Genomic DNA, 20,514 nt, shown 5'->3' on the forward strand with positions numbered 1-20,514 from the left:
CACTTCATGTGTTTGTGGGGCAAAAGCCAAGCTGTCTTTTAGGTTCTTTTCCTTTTATTTTTTTAATAAAATAAAAAATCCATCAATTGATTAATGGGTACTAATTAACTCTAGGACGAGAGAACACTCCCTTGGCCTCCAGAGCCTGCACATGTATGTTGGCCAATGGGAACACATGCACAAGTATCTATTTGGGTGGGATTTTTGCTTTTCCTTGGAGGTAGGGCGGTACTTGATTTAAACATGGAGAGAGGATGATACTGTGTCTTGTCACATGAACCACGCTGGCCATGCGAGCAAGTACCGTTCTTTTCCCCTTAAACTTTATTATATGGTATTAATTATATGGACAAGAGAACGCCAACCAGTTGTGTAGCCCCTGCAGCATGATAGTTAATGAAAGTGCGCACAAAGGCATTGGTTTGGATGTGATTTTCAATTTCATTGGGTGTTGAATGGTTTTTTGCACATAAATACATTGTTTTATGTCAAGGTGCAGGAACCATGCTAACCACTCAACCAGTTAGCATTCTTTTTCTCTTTCTTATGTCCTTACTGGTACCAATAAGATACAAATCGAATCGTATCAAAAGCAAACCGCTTTTTGGGTGATTTTCTCGATCCATATCGGGATTGCATCGGTATCAGGTACTGGCGGTATGGACACATGTCGGCCAATGTGGCCAATGCAATATCAATACCTTGATTTACTTAGGTGGAAAAGCACCAGCCAATTCGTCAGTCTCTCTGACCGTTTTCAATCATTGATCGTTTTTTACTGTTTTCGATCTTAAACTTTTTTTTTTTCACCATTTTCAATCACTTAAACGTTTTTTGCAGTTTTCAGTCATTGACTGTTTTCTGACCGTTTTAGTCACTGGCCGTTTTCAATCATTGACTGACAGGTCTAATCTTGACTGAAATAAATTTTGGTCTATTCCTCTATTGACTGAAATATACCAAAAATATGATATAAACAGTGTCTCTCACAATCTTGTTTGACCAGGGTCACATGATTTTAAATGGGATTGTGGATATTGTTTTCTTTCATCGCTAATGACATAGTAGTAATCTTGATTGAAGGTTTCACACTTACTCTCACAGTAGTATATAAGTATGACCATCCATGCCTCCTTGGAGTTACTAAGAAAGAAAGATGGAAAAGCTAGTGATATTCTTCTTCTTTGCACTAATCTTGGTTCCAGGAGGAGATGGTAGTAGAGTTATCCCCTCCAGTGCACCTGGTCAAGGTTGCTGCCATGATAATATGAAATGCTGTGCTTCTGAAAAGCTTGCACTGGCAACTAAAATTATCCCTCCACGTCACTATTGTTGCCCAGGTGGACAGTATTGCTGCTAAGAGTATGAACTGATCGAACAGAGATAATATGAATGAAAGCTATATCCCCCCCACCCCCCAAGTGTTCTTACTAAGTATAAATAAATGAAATTATGTTGATTTTACTAATGACTTTACCTGTGTTTTCTTTTTCATATATCGATTGATGAAACTGTTGCTCAAATCTCAGGCATAGATCGATCTCTAGGTGAGCATCCTTACAGAGGAATCTATGCCTGTGTTTGGTATGCATTCTAGGTTGAATTTACATTCTTGACTGATAAAAATAGTTGTTTTTTATTGTCCAAGAATACGAAATCACTCTAGAATATGCATATCAAACACAGCCTATATGTGTTCACACAGTTGAATGATTTTATTTTTTATGTGGTAACCTTGTTTCATGGTTAAAGAACCCGAATCGTAGATTCCAATCCATTTTGTGGACTAGGAAAAAAAAATTGGGAGAATCCATTTAGGATGCAAGCGGATAGTTGATAATTAGTATTCGATTTGTGTCCCTATCCATTTAGGAGAATCTATATTCGACAAAACTATATGAATCCGTTTAGAAGCTATGTTATCCAATCTAATTATATTAAATAATAGTTTTAACTTTTAACGACATTATGGATGTAAATAGATAGTCGTAAATCCATATTCAATTCAAGTTCATATCCATTTAAGGAATTCTTATTCAAAAAAGCAGTATTAAAAAAGATAGCTTTGAAAATCCAAACGAAACCTATAATTATGGAAGTGATCATACCATACTCTAGGTGTTTGTTTAAAGCCCAAAAAAGCATGATTCAACTTACAAACAAAGTTGAGGATGTTGAGAATCTATATAGCCAGGAGGTTGGTTGTTCCATGAAGACTTCCTTCTTCCTTGAGAAAACTATGGATGAAGCATTCTTCACGTTTAATTGACAAAGTTCCCACTTAAAAATAGTTGCTAAGTTGATTATATACAGTAGGAGGCACTCACCCTTCATCATGCATTTAGTTTTTGTCTATTTGGTTTTGGTTCCTTATCGGCATGGACGGAAAAATCGACCAAACCAAGCCAGACCAAATCAAATCAAACCATACATATCATTTTGGCTTCAATTTTGAATTTAAAAAACCGATAAAATCAAAATCGAATAGAACGAAATTTGATAAGCCTAATAAAACTAATGTTTTTATTAGGGATTTAAATAGATAAATGAAAATCCGAATCCGATCCGCATCTGCATCTGTTTAGGGACATCCTTATTCGTATAAAGATATTCGGAAAAAATCCATCTAAAAAAAATTTGTATACTTAATGATAAAAAAATTAAGTAAATAATGATCTTGAGGGTTTTTAAAGATTCAATAAGTTTTAGAATAAGAAAAAAAGATAATCATGATCTAAGAGATATGGATTGAGAGTAAATTGTATCCGCTAAGGATAGAAATAAGGTCCAGGTTACACAAGGTAGAATTATAAACGGATGATCGAAAATCTGAATTCGATCAGCATCTGAATCTGTTTAGAGGTATCCGAACCGAATCCTATCCATTTACATTCCAGTTTTTATACCCTTTTTCATATGAAAACCAAGACCAAGATGATGAGACCGTTAAAGAAATCGATAACCAACTGAAACGACTAGACTGATAAGTATCGGTTGTGGTTTGGTTTTTGGAGTCCGAATCTTTATTTGTTTGATTTTGGAACTAAAACGACCAGACTGGTAACTATTGATCGTAATTTGGTTTTTGAGGTCCAAATCCTTATTAGTTTGATTTTGATCTAACCTGATATATGCACCACAAAATTAAAATTGCCCAAAATCGAACGGCTTATCTATTAGTTTCTCTTAGTGACCTCTTATTGTACTTTATCGGTTTATTATTGGTTCAATCTTTGATTTTTATGTATAAAAAATAAAAATAGTATTAAAAACTAAACGATTCCCCCCTTCCCTAGGTTTTGGTTGGCCTAATTTGGTTTCGGTTTTAAACTGGTTTATAAAATTAAAACTGATAAGGAACCGTTTTTTTTTTTTTTTTCTTTCCCCAATCAGTCTTATAAGTTTGATCTCTATTTTGACTTCCTATAGGATCCGACTCCTCTACTTCCGCCTGTCCGGTACTACCGTGCACCCCCACACACAAGCACGGTGGATAGTACCGCCTTACCCCCGCTCGGGCAAGGTGCTCGGGTAGGGATAAAGCGGTACATTTCGCATTGCTTGAGTGTGGGGCACACACGACAGTGAGGGTAGGCGGAGGTGGAGGAGTCGAATTGCATCCTACACTAGGGCAAGATAGAGTAGGCATTTTTTTACATGTCATTATTAGGTGCCAAAAGGAAAACAATGGTAGTTTCTCCTCACTCATGGTGAAAAGAGAATCTCTTCAACGGGATCTGATTCTTTGTTTATGGCAAAGAGTTCTGTTCAACATGGACCGAAAGAAAACCTAATCGAAAAACAAAAAAAAAATCCTAGGGAATTCTAGAAGGCACATTGTGTGCTCTTGCCCTTTGTCCCTCTCATTTTGGTTTGAGAATTAGCAACATAAGGACTTAATGTTAATTGTGCAAATTATTCGCTCTAGAAAGACAACTTAATAAGACTGACAGGAAGTATGTGATTTTGTGAGATGCTATTCTTTGGAAAATACAATTTTCATTTAAATTATATGACCTCTCAAATGCCTGATTCTACTAGAGCTTGTTGTGTTCTTTCTCATTTTGGTTCCTTCCAACTTCGTCTTAACTTAATCAATATTAGATGTAGAATCCAAAAGAATGAGAAATGATTTCAAACTGAAAAGTCATATTGGATTTAAGTGTTAACGAAAACATGAGAGATTAGAATTTAGTTGCAAATAATTGGTTTTAGTTTATTCTTAAAACCATATTAACTCCATATTTTTGCTTCCGGATTTTTACGGAGCAATTGTATTAAATACGTCCCGTATCATTGTCATGTGCATTTTATTGTGTCGGATTTTTGAAAAGTATTATTACCGTATTATCCGTTTAATTGTCGTACATATCTGTTCCTATATTGTTGCCGCTCCCACACTTACTAACTATGGGTTTGAACTTCTTGATCTTGATTATGCTAGTTCAAGTGGATTTCTTAAGTTTAAAATTGCTGGAAGTTGTTGCATTGTGATATTAGTGGAACTTCATTGTATTGGGCAAATACATACATGCTACTTTTCAAGTCGATGCTTTAGTGGTCATTGCACTGTAGACGTAGTCTTCAGGTGAATCACATAACTCTCTGCATGGTTTGTGGTTTGTGATTGTACTTTTAGGTAATTGTTGACTTGAGTACTCAAGAGGCAACGATTTTTTATCATTGATTCACCCCCTCTTAGTGATCTGTTAAGTTTTTTGACTTTTTTTGGGGGGAGAGGGATGGGTATGCTAGTCGTATACTGTAAGCTTGCACCCTATGTGTTTATCTCTCTCTCTTTCAATCCCTCTATTAGTATTTGGAGAAAAATAGAACAAGTGCATAAACAAACTTCGAAGTATAAACTTGATTTTAAATTTAAATTTTATTCCAACAATGATCTAAAAAACATTTGAAGCCCATCTTGATACATTCAAGCCACAGAAAAAAAAAAAAAAAAAAAGGCTTTTCAAGCCCTTAACTATTTTTAGAACTTTGATAGAATCAAAGGTGCAAGACTAGCTTTGCATTGAAAAATAACTAGCTAACATTTCAATATCTAAATTAAATTTGTGACATCTCCAGATCAACTCACTGAATTTAATCTAATTGACACAATCCTTACCAAAAAAAAAACTAACACAATCGAGAAAAATTTCGATTGTCAGAGTAACATATTTTCATGGTCTTTTGATTAGTATCTTAACCAAAATCCAAAAATAAATTGATATTTCACAAAATTTTTGGCAACCTTTAGACCATTTTTCTGTAACAACCTAAGAGAAAAACGTGTAATCTTTAGCACTAATAATAATTGTCCGCGCTCCTCCAATTGGTGCAAGAACCATTATCAAACTTCCAAATATTATCGCAAACTGAAACCAAAAGACGAAATGATTAATTGATAGCGCAATTGAATTTTGATGATAACAAATATAAGTGTTTGGTAGTAACCAAACATGTAGACATCAATGGAATATAAATGTCTTAGTGGGACTAAACATGTTACGAATTGACTATTGGTAAAATTTAAGAGATATATTGTGGCAAATGACTAGTAAAGTTCCTGAAGCTCCTAAATAATAGGGGGTTTGATAAATATGGTCTACAATAAAGGATATGAAGTTTAAAGATTGATGAATATAAGTTGTCTATTTTACATACCCAACTTGCAGTCCAGTGGAAGCTCCATCTTTTTGGTTTTTTTAGGATAAGCCACATTATACAAGGGAGCTGCATCAAGAACCAATGGATCAATAAAAACTATAAGATATATAAGAAACATTAAAAAAAAATAAGGAGAAAGTTCTTTGTCCAGGAGTGTGGCCTATGCCAACACTCCCATGAGTCTATCTCTCTCTTCCCCATTTGAAAAGACACATTTGTTCCCTTGTTTTGAGGAGAAGAGAGATAGACACATGACACTACTGGTATAGGCCACACTCCCGGACAAAAAACTACTTCCCAGATAATTATTAGATGTGACAATATTTGATCACTCACAAAAAATGATGTGGATGCAAACACAAGTCCCCCAAAGAACCCTAATAAACCTCCGAAGAAAGGGATGCAAACTGCTACAAGAGCTGTCAAAACTGAAAAGACAAAAAAACCAGATTAAGATAGAAAAAACGAGACCAAGGGAATGAGTTCTCAAAACCAGATTGATTTATTGTGTAATTGGTTAAGTTTGGTATCCATTGAAACCCAAAGGGCTTAGCTTGGTTAGGCTGGCTAAGCCATATATTTCACCAATGCATGCCCTTGTATACCATTTATTAATATAATTCATAATTAATGAGAAGAAGTATACTTACTGACATAAATACTACGTCCAAATAAGCGGAGAGTGTACCCCGGTTTGCATTTTAGATCTTTTACCAAGTAGGTTTCAATTTGGTCGAACACTGGCATTGCAAAAACCTAGAATTGAAAAACAGTTAACCCAATTAGATATTCAATTCAATTCAGATTATTTGGATCATCATCTGAAATTGATCATTCTGTTTAGAGTTTAATTAAAATAAGTGTATACACATATATATATATATAAAAGTCACCTGATAGCTTCCGACAACATGGAGAAATACCATGAGATTAGCAATTGCAATAAGCCATTTGGGTCTGCTTAGTGTCACAAGGACATCATCATCTACATGAACACCGAAAGCCCAGTAGCCAGAGATAGAAACTGAGAAGTAGCAAAATGCCAAAACAACATATGCTACAATTACTCCTTTCCACATAGGTTTACTTGATGGCTTCTCAGGAGTGGAAGGGATTGTGGCTTGAATCTCTAGAGCAACACTATGACCTGCAAAGGCAAAAGCCATCGTCCCCATGCCATTGAATACGCCGAATATGGTTCCTGCTGTGGTGGTTGCACGAAGGCCATATCGTGCTTCTCTATGATGCTCTGAACCTCTTATTGTAGATGCAATGAAAGCTATAGCAGAGTAACTATATATATATATATATATACACAATCATACAAAGAAAGAATTATAACATTTAGATCGGATTGTGTTATCCAAAACAAAGAAAATTAAATGCAAAATCCAATGAAACACAAAACATCTAGCTAGTACTGATCAAAGAAGCTAGCTAAATACGTACCAAACAGACATTACAGCTGCAAGTAATGAAATTCCCCTTAGTGAGTTAAAATTGGGAGTTTGAGCAAGCAACACCTCCACGCCGCCAAAGATTATTATGAAATAGGTTTTTCTAATTGACCCTACTGTTGGAACAAGCAGCTCAAAGAACTTCTTTATCGAGTTTCCACCTGTGACCATGTACACAATATTTGTAGCTACTTGAACAACTAATTGTTGAGGCATTACAATCCAATACCCCCTCTTTTTCCCAAAAACATATTCCCCTAGCTCTGGGTAACGATCAAAACGTACTCCCGGCACACATTCGTGCATTTCAACCAGTTGCCACAATGAGTATAAAGTTACGAGCCATGAAACAACCAAGATAGCAATACCAGGAATCCTGAGTCACATGACATGAAAAAAATCCAAAATTGTTGTGAAGAAGAAGAAGAGGCCGGCCACAAAAAAAGAGATTAAACTAACAATTCTAAGCAGTTGAAAAATTAATTATCACGGTGTTTTTTCGATGACAAGGAGAAGTATAAATACCATCCAAGCTGGGTCATTGCATAAGGCAATCCAAGTACACCTGCACCTACCACAGCTGTTATATTGTGGAACGCGGAGTACCACCATTTTGCTTTCCGAGACGCTGTTATTGGCAACCAATTCTCCAAGTTCCTCTGTTGCTCGCTTGTATTTGAATCTTGCTGTTTAATTATATTTACATCCAATTAGAGATGCTAATTTAGAAACAATTCATGGATACATTTCATAGAAACGTGAAATCAATCAAGATAGGTGATAATTAAAGTCGTCGTTAGAAGACTGACATTGAAATAATTAAGGAGGGGTATCATTTCAAACTTTTGCCTAAACAATTATATGCATGGTCTTCAACCCATTTTAATGGAGTCCATGAATGAATGTAGGACAAATATTTTAAGGGAAAAATATCTCTGTCCGGGAGTGTGGCCCACTCCCATGAGTCTATCTCTCTCTTTCTCATGTGAAAAGATATCTCTGCCCCCTTATTTTAAGGAGGAGAGAGATAGACACATGAGAGTGTTAGTGTAGGCCACACTCCCGGACAGAAAACTGCTTCCCATAATTTCATTATCGATAGCACCTTTCGGTGAGAGATATGAACAAGACAGGAGAGAGAGAGAGAGCAAGAGAGAGAAAAGCGTAAACTTTAATTTGTCAAAACGTTAAGTATCTTAGGTGTCATTTACCCTTTTTATGGGCTTTAAACAAAAAAAAAAAAAAAACAATTAAAAGAGCTATCGCTACTGATACTGATACTGATACTGATACAGATTGGCTTGTATCAAGTTATGCTCTTGATCCATCACCAATTCCGAGCCAAGATCGGCCAGGAATTGATATTGAGTAGTTGTTCGGGAGAAGAGTCATACAAATAACTCAAACATCAAGCCTTCACTTTCTTCCAATTTCTGAAGATACAAACCCCCACAAGGAACTATTTACACTAAAAAAACCAGAAGAAGAAATTAAAACATGGGAAATCAAACGGGAGAAGAATACTTACATTATCTCCGGTGTCTGTTGAGCTGCACATTTTTGCCGTGTCTGTAATCCTTCGCCCAGTGAAGTGAGAAGTGGAAAGAGACAGTGACAGAGTGCTCTCTGTGGCCTAAATAAAGCTAGCAATTGAACGATTAAGGATCGAAGCATCTAGAGATCCTAATAATTTGGGGGTTGGGTTCTTGAATTAGTCATAGAGAGTTGCTTAATTAGAGTGTTAGAGTGACAGTTAAACTGGGTCCTTGAGTAAATTAAGGAACTCTATCCGAATAATTTGGATTACCAGTAACGTGTTACTGGTCCGTGATGTGTTTGTGTTTATGTTTAACACAGAGAGAGAGAGAGAGACACAAAGACACACATAAAGGAATGGTGCAGCGGTCAAAGCAAACGTTGTGTCTGTTACATGTCTGTAGATAGGCTTTCATTCTGGTAATATATCATTTATTATGGATTGGATTAGTTTATCTAGTTGGGATTTTAATTAATTCTCTTATCTCTTGGACATATGCTGTATTTCCGAGATAAAAGATGACCAATGACTATCTCTCAGGGTAAGGCGGTTATTGCGTGTCTAGTCGTGTCTTGGCAGCATGATCCTGTCGGGCAGCTCGGTAGTAGAGGATCTAAATTGTTTTCTCTCTCTCCATCTTGAATTTGTTGAGTAGGTTGACTTCCTCTAATAGATCCCAATTCCTCCTATCCTCTCCTATTTTTTCTCTTTATCTGATAAATAAGAAGAGGGACGTTGTTCGCTGTGCCGCAGCGCAAGCTATGCCCAGACACATGGGGGTGGATGCAATGACCATCCTACCCCCTGCACAGGCTGCTCATGTGCTTGGGTGCAACCTGCGCTGCAGCACAATATTGAGAACCTAATATAAAGAACAACATATTTGTGTTTTTAATATCCCTATTTCTTGGGTATTAATACTTAAGTTAAAACTAATCGTATTAGTCATATTATAATTGTATTATCCATCCTTAATTTGGCCCCTTTGTCCCCCACAGAGAACTAGATGAGATGCTATTTCACCTTCTTAGAACTGTGTCTTGTACTTTGAAGTTTAAATAGCAGAGCTAGTTGCATTAACAAAGGATGGTCAAACACTCCAGTCAATGATTTTTGGCAAAAACAAAAACAAAAAGTTGTACCCAAATGCACGAGGCTCCTTCGGGGTCTGGGGAAGGTCATAATGTACACAATCTTACACCTACTTTTGCAGAGAGATTGTTTCCAGATTCGAATCCATGATTACTTGGTCACAATGGAATGACCTTACCATTGCACAGAAACCCCACACAATGAAATTACAGTATTGCCATGATTCACTATTTGAAATGAATTTCATGAGAGTTTGGGAGCATGGTTCTTAATCTTGGGATCACTTAAGGCCTATAGATTGGTCAAAAGTGGTCCAAAATTAGGGTTTGTTGAATTTGTCTTGGAATCAGTCAAAAAAAAAAACCTTTTAAAAATCAAGTTAAAATTAATAATAAGTGTTACATTTAGTCTAAAGTTAGAATAGACGCATATTGTAAACCACAGCATGAATATAAAAAGAAAAAAAAAATTCAAAAAGAAAAAGGTCAAAAACCTTAAAAATTCAACCCTTGCATATGTATCAGATCGGGTGATCCTTCTGATCCAGTGAGCGCTCCAGTGATTCGTTCAAGGATCGTTTGTATCTCGGGTTCAATCATGGCCAATACTGGTCAACCAATCCAATCTCAAGATTACAAACCATGGGCAGGAGAGCTAAAGAATTGAATTCTAATATAAATTCTAAAGGAAAAAAAATCGGATTTTGATGAAACCAAACTCGAGTATGTTTGCCCGAAGGTTCAATTGGGTTGAATAATTACAAGAAATTATCATATGGTGATAGGGTGAATTTAATTGAAGGAATTACACATTAGAAACCCCTTCTATGGGCTAACCATAGAACCTTATAAATTAAGTAGATTTAATTGAATCTATATGGTTAATTTAATAAAGGTTTTGACCCATCTAATTCAATTTAATTAAGTAGGGAAGGTTGGTTCAAATGGAAATCAATAGGTTCAATTGGGTTGATGTGTCTAATGGTTTTTTTTTTCCGGTTCAAGTAGTTCATAGGTTTGCATCATGCATGGGTAACAGAAGGATAAGGCAAAGGATTAAATGGTCAATTCAAGGAACAAAGGGTACCCTAGCTATTTTTTTTTTTTTTTTTTTTTTTTTGTGGGTAGAACGGTAGCTAAGTTTTTGCATGAAAGAGAGGCAAGAAATTGCAAGGTAAGGACAAAGTGGGGTTTTCACCTCTCTTTTTGCATTCTAAGAACAAAGAAGAAGAATACGTTTCCTTCTCTCTTGTTCATTCAAAGGTTTGAGAAAAGAGAGGAGAGAGAGAGAGAGAGAGAGGAAGAAGAGGAGAAGAAGAGCTTAGAAGGGAGGGAAATCGATGGGCTGTGAGAGGGTTCTTGAAGGGTTGGGGGGGGGGGGGATTCATCCTTGTGGAGTGGAGAAGAAGAGAAAAAAGGGCGGATTTGAGAAGAGAGCAAACCTGGATTTCAAAGCCTGGAGCAAGGATTGAAGCTGGAACTTGAGGATTCAAGCTAAAGAGGAGTGGATTTCTTCAAAAACATAGGTCTTCTTCCCAATCTCTTCTCTACATTAACACAAAAAAAAAAAAAAAAACTCTGTTTTGGAGGCCTTCTTTGGGTTTTAAATCTGAAAAATTGAAAAGGGAAGAAGATGGAAAAGAAATAGAAATTGAAAGAGAAATAGGAGGGAAAATATTGCACAAGGAAGAGAAGACGAGAGGGAGTTAGGGATAATCTAGGAGAAAAAAACAAGGAGAAGGAGAGAGGACGAGAGAGAGAATTAAAATAGAAAGTATTAGTGAAGGAGAGGAAGAGTGGGTACTGGCCGGCTGGGTATAACGAAACTAGGCCTGTCAATTTTGCTGCTATACTTGTAGTAGTCAAGGAAATGGAATAATTCACTTTCATTTTGGGTTTATAAATACCCTCTAAGGTTTTTGTATTTTCTAAAATACCCTTTAAAATTCCATTTCCTTGGCTGCCAGCTTTGTAACAGCAAAATTTCATCTCGAAACTAGGGCTGTAAATGGATTAGATTTGGCTCGGATACGGATCGGATGTGATTGGATCCGAATATTCCCTGACTGAATATGGATACCTCTAAACAAATTCAGATGGATTCGAATACGGATCGAATTTGGATTTTCGACCATCCGTTTAAATCTTTGCCTTGTATAACTGGGACCTTCTTCCCCCTAGCAGATATAATTCATTCTCAATCCATATCTGTTAGATCATGATTCTCTTTTTCCTCATATTCTAGAACCTGTTGAATCTTAAAAAACCTTCAAGGTCATTATTTATTTAATTTTTTATTATTAAGTATTTGGGTTTTTTTCTAGACTGATTTTTATCGGAGCATTCGGATTTTTTCTTGGATTTCTCTAAACGAATACAGATGTCCCTAAACGGATGTGGATGCGGATCGAATTCAGATTTTTGGTTATCAATTTATAACCCTAAACAAAACCCCCCTCTCTCTCTCTCTCGTCTTGTGTGATGTGCGTGGCCAATGTGGTTTTGCTCTGTTTTTTTTTTTTTTCCAAAAGAGAAAAAGATCTTTATTTGGTGGTGTTTCCTACGCCACCAAGTTTGGGCCAATGGGTGAGCACGCCTGGGTATCTATCCAAAGGGTAGATGCATCATCTCACGGTGCCTTATGAGAGAGTGTAGGAAACACCAACAAGTAGAGATCTTTTCCCCTTTTCAAAAATAGAAAAAATGAATTAGAGAATTAAGGAAAAAATTTTGCTGCTACACTTGTTCCTGCTACAAAGCTAGCAACCAATGAAATGGAATAATTCACTTCCCCTTTGGATTCATAAATATCCTCCTAGGTTTTAGTATTTTCTAAAATACCCTTTAAGATCCTGTTTCCATGGCTGCCAGCCTTGTAGCAGGAACATTCCTACTACAAGTATAACAGAAAAATTTCATCGGAGAATGTAGGAGGAAGAAGATAGACAATAGATGTGATCTATAAAAAAAATCTATGGGTTTGGTACTTTGGTTCCCTTTAATTCCATGGGCTTCTATATGGGCCCCGGTTTAATACCAGATGGACCTAAATTAGTGAATCAAAGAGTACCTTTTGGGCCTAAAAACTGAAAGTTTTAAATGGATTAATTGGGAGCTTAATCTTATGTATGATTTTAATTCTGTTTTAGGTAAAAATATATGTGGCATACTCCTACTTAATAGGTTCGAATTTATTGTGATGTTTCTATCTTAAGTATGTGAGCTTAAATGGCATGTTAGTATAAGTTGAATTTAATTTAAGGAATTGTTACCCAAAAAATAAAAAATTTTTAAGGAATACTACAATTCTTGAGTGTCGCATGTATACATTATTTGAAAGGAGAATATAACTTCAATTACCTTTTTAGAGCATAATATAACTACAAGTGACTTAATTGAAAGGTTTCATGTCCCATAAAAGATGTTGTACCAACAAATAACAACCCATGATCCGTATCTATAAGAGTTAACACCAAATGGATTGTAAAGACCAAAATCTAATGTATTGTTGTGTAGAACTACACCGCTATAGGTGTTCCTCCATATCGTCAAGAAAAATGAAATAAAAGGATAAACAAAGACTTGATCTTAAAGTTAGAAAGATTATTCAAACAATGATCTCAAAAAAGAAAAAAGAAAAAAAACATTGGAAACCCATCTTGATACATTTGGGCAAAATAAAAATGCTTCCAAGCCTTTTTTATTTCAAGAATTTTGATAGAACCAAAGGTACAAGACTAGCTTTGCATTGAAAAATAAGTACCTAACTTTTCGATATCTAAATTAAATTAGTGACACCTCTAAACTCATTGACTTTAATCTAACTGATACAATCGACAAAAATTTTGATTGTCAGAGTAACTCATTAATTTCATGGTCTTTTGATCAGTATCTTAACCAAAATCCAGAGATAAATCGATATTTAACAAAAATAAAATAAAAAATTGTCAACATATACTGTAATTACAACCTAAGAGAAAAACTTGTAATCTTTAGCAGTAATAATAATTTGTCGCAATCCTCCAATCGGCGCAAGAACCATTATCAAACTTCCAAATATTATCGAGATCTGAAACCAAAAGATGAAATGATTAACTGATAGCACAATTGAATTTTGTCTTGAGTTGTGATGATTCCAATTGAATTAATTAACCATATATATGTTTCTTTTTGGCTCAAGAAGCGATCATGCCCACATAACATATCTGATTGTTTTGCATGGATTATTCATCAGACAAATATAGGGCTTGATATATGGCGCGCAATGGAGTGTTTTAAGGTTAATGAATATAAGTTATCTATTTTCATACCCAACTTGCTGTCCAGTGGAAGCTCCATGATTTTGGATTTTCCACGATAAGCCACATTATACTAGGGAACTGCATCAAGAAACCATGGATTAAGAAACTATAAGAAATATAAGGAATATTTAAAAAATATTAAAAGTGGCAATGATCACTCACAACATATGATATGGGTGCGTACACAAGTCCCCCAAAAAACCCTAATAACCCTCCAAAGAAAGGGATGCAAATCCCAACAAAACCTGTTAAAACTGAAAAATGCAAGACAAAACAACTTATTATATGTAGTGTGGTTTAAGGAAACATCAATATATTCTGGCTAGCTTCACCAAAACTATTGAAATTTATGATAGGGATATGCTATAATTTGTTCAAGAAAACATGTTTTGCTTGATCATGATCATGTAATTGGATAGCTTTGGTAGCAGTTGAAACCCCAAAGGCTAAGTTAGGCTGGCTCATTAATTTTACCTATGCCCTTGTAAACCATTTATTAAATTACTTGCAAAGCATATATATATATATATAATTCATGATGAGAATTGTACACTTACTAACATAAACACTACGTCCAATTAGGCGGAGAGTGTGCCCTGGAGTGCATTCTAAATTGTTTACCAAGTAGGATTCAATCAGGTCGAACACCGGCATTGCGAAAACCTGGAAAAACAGTTAACCCAAGAACATTCAATTCAGATTTCATCATCTGAAATTCATTCTGATTTAGAGTTTAAAATAGTGTCTATATATATGTCACCTGATAGCTTCCAACAACATGTAAAAACACCATGAGATTAGCAATTGCAATAAGCCATTTGGGGCTGTTGAGTGTCACTAGGACATCATCATCTACACTAACACCAAAAGCCCAGTAGCCAGTGATAGAAACTGTGAAGTAACAAAATGCGACAACAATATATGCTACATATACTCCTTTCCACATAGGTTTACTTGATGGCCTCTCAGGAGTGGAAGGGATTGTGGCTTGAATCTCTAGAACAACACTATGACCTGCAAAGGCAAAAGCCATCGTCCCCATGCCATTGAATACATCAAAAATGGTTCCTGCCATGGTGGTCGCACGAAAGCCATAGTGTACATCTCTCTGATGTTGTGAACCTCTTATTGCAGATGCAATGAAAGATATAGAACAGTAACTAACGGACATTATAGCTGCAAGTAACGACACTCCTCTTAGTGAGTTAAAATTGGGAGTCTGAGAAAGCAGCAATTGTAGAGTGCCAAACATTGTTATGAAATAGGTCTTTCTAATTGAGGCCACAGTTGGGGCAATGAGCTGAAAGAACTTTTGTAGCGAGTTTCCACCGGTGACCATGTACACAATGTTTGAAGCTACTTGAACAAGTAATTGTTGAGGCATTATAATCCAATACCCCCTCTTTTTGCCAAAAGCATGATCCCCCAGCTCAGGGTAACGATCGAAACGGTGTCCCGGCACACATTCGTGCAATTCAACCAGTTGCCACAATGTGTATAAAGTGACGACCCATGAAAGTCCCAAAATAGCAATTCCAGGAGTCCTGTAAGACATCATGAGATAAACCTGAAAATTTTATTGAGAAGAAGAAGAAGAGGCTGAAACAGATTATTATGGTATTTTTTCGGGTGATAAGGAGTAGTATAAACATACATACCATCCAAGTTGGGACATTGCGAAAGGCAATCCAAGTGCACCTGCACCCACCATAGCTGTTACATTGTGGAACGTGGAGTACCACCATTTTGCTTTCCTAGATGCTGTTACTGGCAGCCAATTCTCCAAGTTCCTCTCTCGCTTGCTTCTATTTGAAGCTTGCTGTGTTATAATAAGAGAGAGAGAGAGAGAGAGAGAGAGAGAGAGAGAGTGTCCAACTCAGTAAGCCATATTCCAATTAATTGAAACACTGAACTTTCAGAATCCAATCTAAAGGGGGTTCGATTAAATGTTTTGAATACCATGTGGAACCCCCTCTTTTTTTCTTCTTCTTCTTCTTTTGATGGGTAATCAATAAAACAACTAAAAGAACAGTTGGTGCCTTTGATGGGCATTCAAAAATCAAGCCTTTTAACTTTCTCTCAAAATGTCAGGCAGAGAGAGAGGAAGAGAACTACAAGAATAGTTACGAGATCATGGAGGAGAAGATCACACTTGTGATTCTACCCATCATGCACAAAGGAAGAATACTCACAGTAGCTTCTGCTGCTGCTGCTTGGTTCTCTGATGAGCTGCTCATGTTTGCAATTGTCATGTCTCTCTCTAATTCTCCTTTCCCTGTGAAGTGAGAGTAGAAGTGAAAGTGAAAGAGAGTATTTTAGTTACACTAAAAGTCAAACTGGATCCTAATTCTCCGCCCTTTGAAGTGAGAGTGAAAAGAGTATTTTAGTTACTAGAGTAATAGTTAAACTGTTTCCGGCCTAGAGAAAATTAAGGAAAAATTATGGTAACCTAATTCACACATCAGTGAGACAGAGAGAGAAAAGCGTCGATTTCTTCCTTTCAACTACTCCTCCTATATTTTCTTACCCAAAAAAAAACTAATCCTCCTATATTTCGTGTTATTATCTTTGCTTAATTGACACATCAGTGATAATCTGATTAATCTGAGGCGTCAACTCTTGCCCGATTCAATCCTGACTTTGGGTTTGAAATCTGGAACCTTAACCTACCTTTAGGGTTGAAAAAGCCCAAGCCTTGTTTGGCCTTTGGGTCAAGGTTCACAGGGCCAAACTTGCACCCCTAATCTTATATTTGTCTTCTTACTTTGTATCATGTAATTTTCTATCTATTTCAGGGGAGATTAACAATTTTGCCGACTCCTTGACTTGGAGGGCACGGTCAGTGACATGAATGACAGCTTGACTCAATTCCGATCCATGGTTGCAAGAGTTTTGTTATGCTCCTTCCATGAGATTTCCATGTTAATCATGGGAGTTTTATCTTCTAAGGTTCCCTCACCCATACGGTTGTGAGATTCTCTTTGCGGATGTTCGACACGTGTTAGAGAGAAATCCAACGGTTGTGAAGTGAAATACACTTCACGATGGTGGTTCCCAAACAACGAGTGACTCTCTCTCTCTCTCTCTCCTCTCTCGACTCTTTCCTCAAAACCACTCTCTTCTCTCTCCTCTCTCCACTCTATCCTCAAAACCACTCTCTTCTCTCTCCTCTCTCTCCACGTTTGCAGTTCTCAATGAAACTGCAACTCTCACGTCTCCTCTATGAAGAATCTGTGAACCACGACCCTAGCTGCCGTTGTTATACACATCAATCTGCCGCAACACTCTTGAATCCTGGTATTTTGGTCCTCGCACACACCAAGAACAGAATAGGATAGGCGAATGGATTTGGCTTGGTCAGGGTCGAGGGAGGCGGCGAAACCATGGTAGGCGGTGGCGTAGGTGTAGAGAAGGGAATAATTCAAATGTAAGTGGGATGGGATTGTAAATATTGCAACTGTGCATTCAACTCTGCGTTCTGAGCATTTTCTTTTTTTTGCTTTGAGACCGACTTGAAAAAGAAGATCAAAAAGATCTTCAAAATTATCTCCATCTTTTCTTTTGATTGGCTTAAAATGATTTAATCTTTGTTTTCAGATCAGAAAGGTTGAATCTCCAGGCCCAAAGATCCTGGATAACATACATCATCATGTATTTACTATTCTGCTCCTTATCTCTAAAACGTTAGATGTATGGAATCTCAAGATTCTAGCTTGTTGCACTCTTCATCATCCCTGATTCTGAGTTCCTCTCTCTCTCTCTCTCTCTCATTATCTTAATACATAGAGAGAAAGCACTACAAAGTAGGAAGTAGAAACTTGTATGATACATTCAATGAACTATCCCATCCCACTTACACTTTGGCCTCTGCCATCGCCGCTGCCGTGTCCCTTCCACATACTGTGGCCATATCCATCCCCAACCTTCCCCTTCTGCAGACGGTGGCTTCTTAGGCAGGGAATGAGTTCGCCGGCCCTCTGGTTTGGCTGTCGCAAGATGCGGCAGTGGAGTTGTTGAAACCCTAAAATGAGTTTTCCATTTTTCGTTTCTGGTTTTGCGATTTGGAGAAGAAGGAAAGGGAATATTCTCTCTCTAATTTCTTATTTATTTTTGACTACTTTATTATAAAGATGTATAAAAATGGTTGAGGATAGAGTGGAAAGAGGAGAGAGGAGACAGTGATTTTGACGAAAGAGTGGAGAGAGGAGAGAGAGAGAATCACTCGTTGTTTGGGAACCACCATGTGAAGTATATTTCACCTCACAACTGTTGGATTTTTTTTCTAACACGTGTCGAACCTCCATAAGGAGAACCTCACAACCGTATGATTGAGGGAACCTTAAAAGGAAAAAAATCCATTAATCATGGCACTTAGTACAAAGATATCCTATCTCTGAAAAACAGGGGAAGGCCCGCCTTCTGGGTGGGATACATGTCACGCCTTGAGGAGAGCGATGTGGAGAGTAACGCACTTTCCACGTACGCATGCATATCCTCCGCATGCACGCTTCTTGAATTGAGTTCCCAAGTCAAATCTAAAACCTCCTTCCAGTTAATACGCTCTAACTCTTAACGTTTTTTAGATGTCTATTTGAATCGACTACTTCGAGGGTGGTATAGAGAGTGAATAATTTTTATATTTATATTCAATTCTGACTTCTTCTCAGCTCACTGGAGTCGAACTCCCAAGATTTCTTAATTAGCTTCTTCTTGAAGATATATCACAGCCCATTTCTTTCCTGATTTGTCTTTGATTTTTGTTAATTATTATTTTTAATTTATGTGATTTTAATTCTGAAATACAAACTTTCAATTCTGTTGGCAGGTATATATAGCTAGGGAGGGAGATCTGGACCATGGCCAAAGAAGACCTACATGTTTTGAGTGCTTTAGACACAGCTAATTAATTAAGACACGTACAATGGTAATCAAATCACAGCAATATATAGTTGTTGCAGGGATATGACGGGCTTCTTCTTCTTCACTGATATATGCTTATCATCTCTTCTTCATTTCCTTAGTTACAAATTAAGCTTCTTGGTCGTATATACCCAATGCATGAGACTCTTGTCACCTCGGGTTTGGGAGGGTCATAATGTACACAGCCTTACCCTTACTTCTGCAGAGAAGTTGTTAATTTCCACACTCAAAATCATGACCACTTGGTCACAATTGAACAACCTTATCGAGTTCGAGTCTCCTGGCTCATACCTTCCCCCCCTCCCTCCCCCCCCTCCAAAAAAGAGAGTAAGATATATATAAAAAGCTCCCAATTCCCAAAAAAAAATAAAAAAATAAAAAAAATTGAACAACCTTATCATTGCACCAAAGCCCACAACAGTGAAATTACAGTATTACCATAGATTCACTATTTGAAATGAATTCCAAGAAGGTGGGAGCATGGTTCGTAATCTTGGGATCAATTAAGCCCTATACCTATCCAATATTGATCCAGATTGGTCAAAAGTGGTCAAAAATTAAGGTTCATTGAATTTGTCTTGGAATCAGTCAGAAAAATAATAAAAACTTAAAAAACTTTTAAAAAAATTAGGTTAAAATTAATATTAAGTGTTATACATTTAGTCTAAACTCTAAAGTTAAAATAGACGCATATTGTACAGAAAAAAATTCAAAAAGAAAGAGGTAAAATATCCAGCCGGTACTGGTCAACCAATCCAATCTCCATATTACAAACCATGTGTAGGAGAGCTAAAGATTTGAATTCTAATATAAATTCAAAAGAAGAAAAATTCGGATTTTGATGGAACCAGAGTCGAGTATATCAGTTGGGTTGAATAATTATAAGAAATTATCATATGGTCATAAGGTGAATTTAATTGAAGGAATTACACATTATGAATATACTTTGAAACCCCTTCTATGGGCTAACCATAGAACCTTATGAATTGAGTTGATTTAATTGAATTTATATGGTTAATTTAATTATGGTTTTGACTTTTGACCCATCTAATTTAATTTAATTGAGTTGGGTAGGTTGGTTCAAATGAAAATCAATAGGTTCAATTGGGTTTATGTGTCTAATTTTTATTTATTTTTTGTTAAGTTTAGTTCAAGTAGTTCAAACTTCATAGGGTTGCATGGGTAAAAGGGGGATAAGGCAAAGGATTAAATGGTCAATTCAAGGAAGAAAGGATACCCTAGTTAAGTTTTTGTATGAGAGCTTATTGGCTTAAAAGAGAGGCAAAAAATTGCAAGGTAAGGGCAAAGTTGGATTTTCACCTCTCTTTTTGCATTCTAAGAACAAACTAGGAAGAATATGTATCCTTCTCTCTTGTTCATTCAAAGGAAATGGGATCTTAAAAGGTGTTTTAGAAAATACAAAAACCTAGGAGGATATTTATGAATCCAAAAGGGAAGTGAACATTCCTGCTACAAGTAAAGCAGCAAAATTTCGTCCATGAATGAAAGAGGAAGAAGATAGACAATAGATGTGGTCTATA

General features: G+C 36.5%; 2 protein-coding genes across 2 annotated transcripts; both read right to left on the minus strand.

The window, feature by feature from the left end:
- Positions 1 to 5,268: 5,268 nt before the first annotated feature.
- On the minus strand, positions 5,269 to 8,682 carry LOC122668268 (lysine histidine transporter-like 5). Its single transcript, XM_043864855.1, has 8 exons — positions 8,653 to 8,682; positions 7,650 to 7,810; positions 7,117 to 7,500; positions 6,561 to 6,960; positions 6,318 to 6,423; positions 6,004 to 6,095; positions 5,665 to 5,733; positions 5,269 to 5,375 (listed from the first exon to the last, which is right to left on the minus strand). The coding sequence occupies exons 1-8, from the start codon at positions 8,680 to 8,682 to the stop codon at positions 5,277 to 5,279; spliced, it is 1,341 nt and encodes a 446-aa protein (XP_043720790.1). The 3' UTR covers positions 5,269 to 5,276.
- Positions 8,683 to 13,709: 5,027 nt separating this feature from the next.
- LOC122669751 (lysine histidine transporter-like 5) lies at positions 13,710 to 16,252 on the minus strand. Its single transcript, XM_043866599.1, has 7 exons — positions 16,246 to 16,252; positions 15,712 to 15,872; positions 14,814 to 15,597; positions 14,611 to 14,716; positions 14,216 to 14,307; positions 14,063 to 14,131; positions 13,710 to 13,821 (listed from the first exon to the last, which is right to left on the minus strand). The coding sequence occupies exons 2-7, from the start codon at positions 15,762 to 15,764 to the stop codon at positions 13,723 to 13,725; spliced, it is 1,203 nt and encodes a 400-aa protein (XP_043722534.1). The 5' UTR covers positions 15,765 to 15,872; positions 16,246 to 16,252; the 3' UTR covers positions 13,710 to 13,722.
- Between the last annotated feature and the right edge of the window lie 4,262 nt (positions 16,253 to 20,514).

The sequence above is a fragment of the Telopea speciosissima genome, chromosome 7 (genome assembly GCF_018873765.1).
Source record: "Telopea speciosissima isolate NSW1024214 ecotype Mountain lineage chromosome 7, Tspe_v1, whole genome shotgun sequence".
NCBI classification, from domain to species: Eukaryota; Viridiplantae; Streptophyta; class Magnoliopsida; order Proteales; family Proteaceae; genus Telopea; species Telopea speciosissima.

Coding starts and splice junctions, on each gene's coding strand:
- LOC122668268 (XM_043864855.1), bottom strand. CDS start 8,682: ATGTGCAGCTCAACAGACACCGGAGATAAT. Junction 6,961..7,116: donor GCAGCTGTAATGTCTGTTTG/GTACGTATTTAG, acceptor ATATATATATAG/TTACTCTGCTATAGCTTTCA. Junction 6,424..6,560: donor ATGTTGTCGGAAGCTATCAG/GTGACTTTTATA, acceptor TTTCAATTCTAG/GTTTTTGCAATGCCAGTGTT.
- LOC122669751 (XM_043866599.1), bottom strand. CDS start 15,764: ATGGTGGGTGCAGGTGCACTTGGATTGCCTTTCGCAATGTCCCAACTT. Junction 15,598..15,711: donor GCAATGTCCCAACTTGGATG/GTATGTATGTTT, acceptor GATGTCTTACAG/GACTCCTGGAATTGCTATTT. Junction 14,717..14,813: donor ATGTTGTTGGAAGCTATCAG/GTGACATATATA, acceptor CTGTTTTTCCAG/GTTTTCGCAATGCCGGTGTT.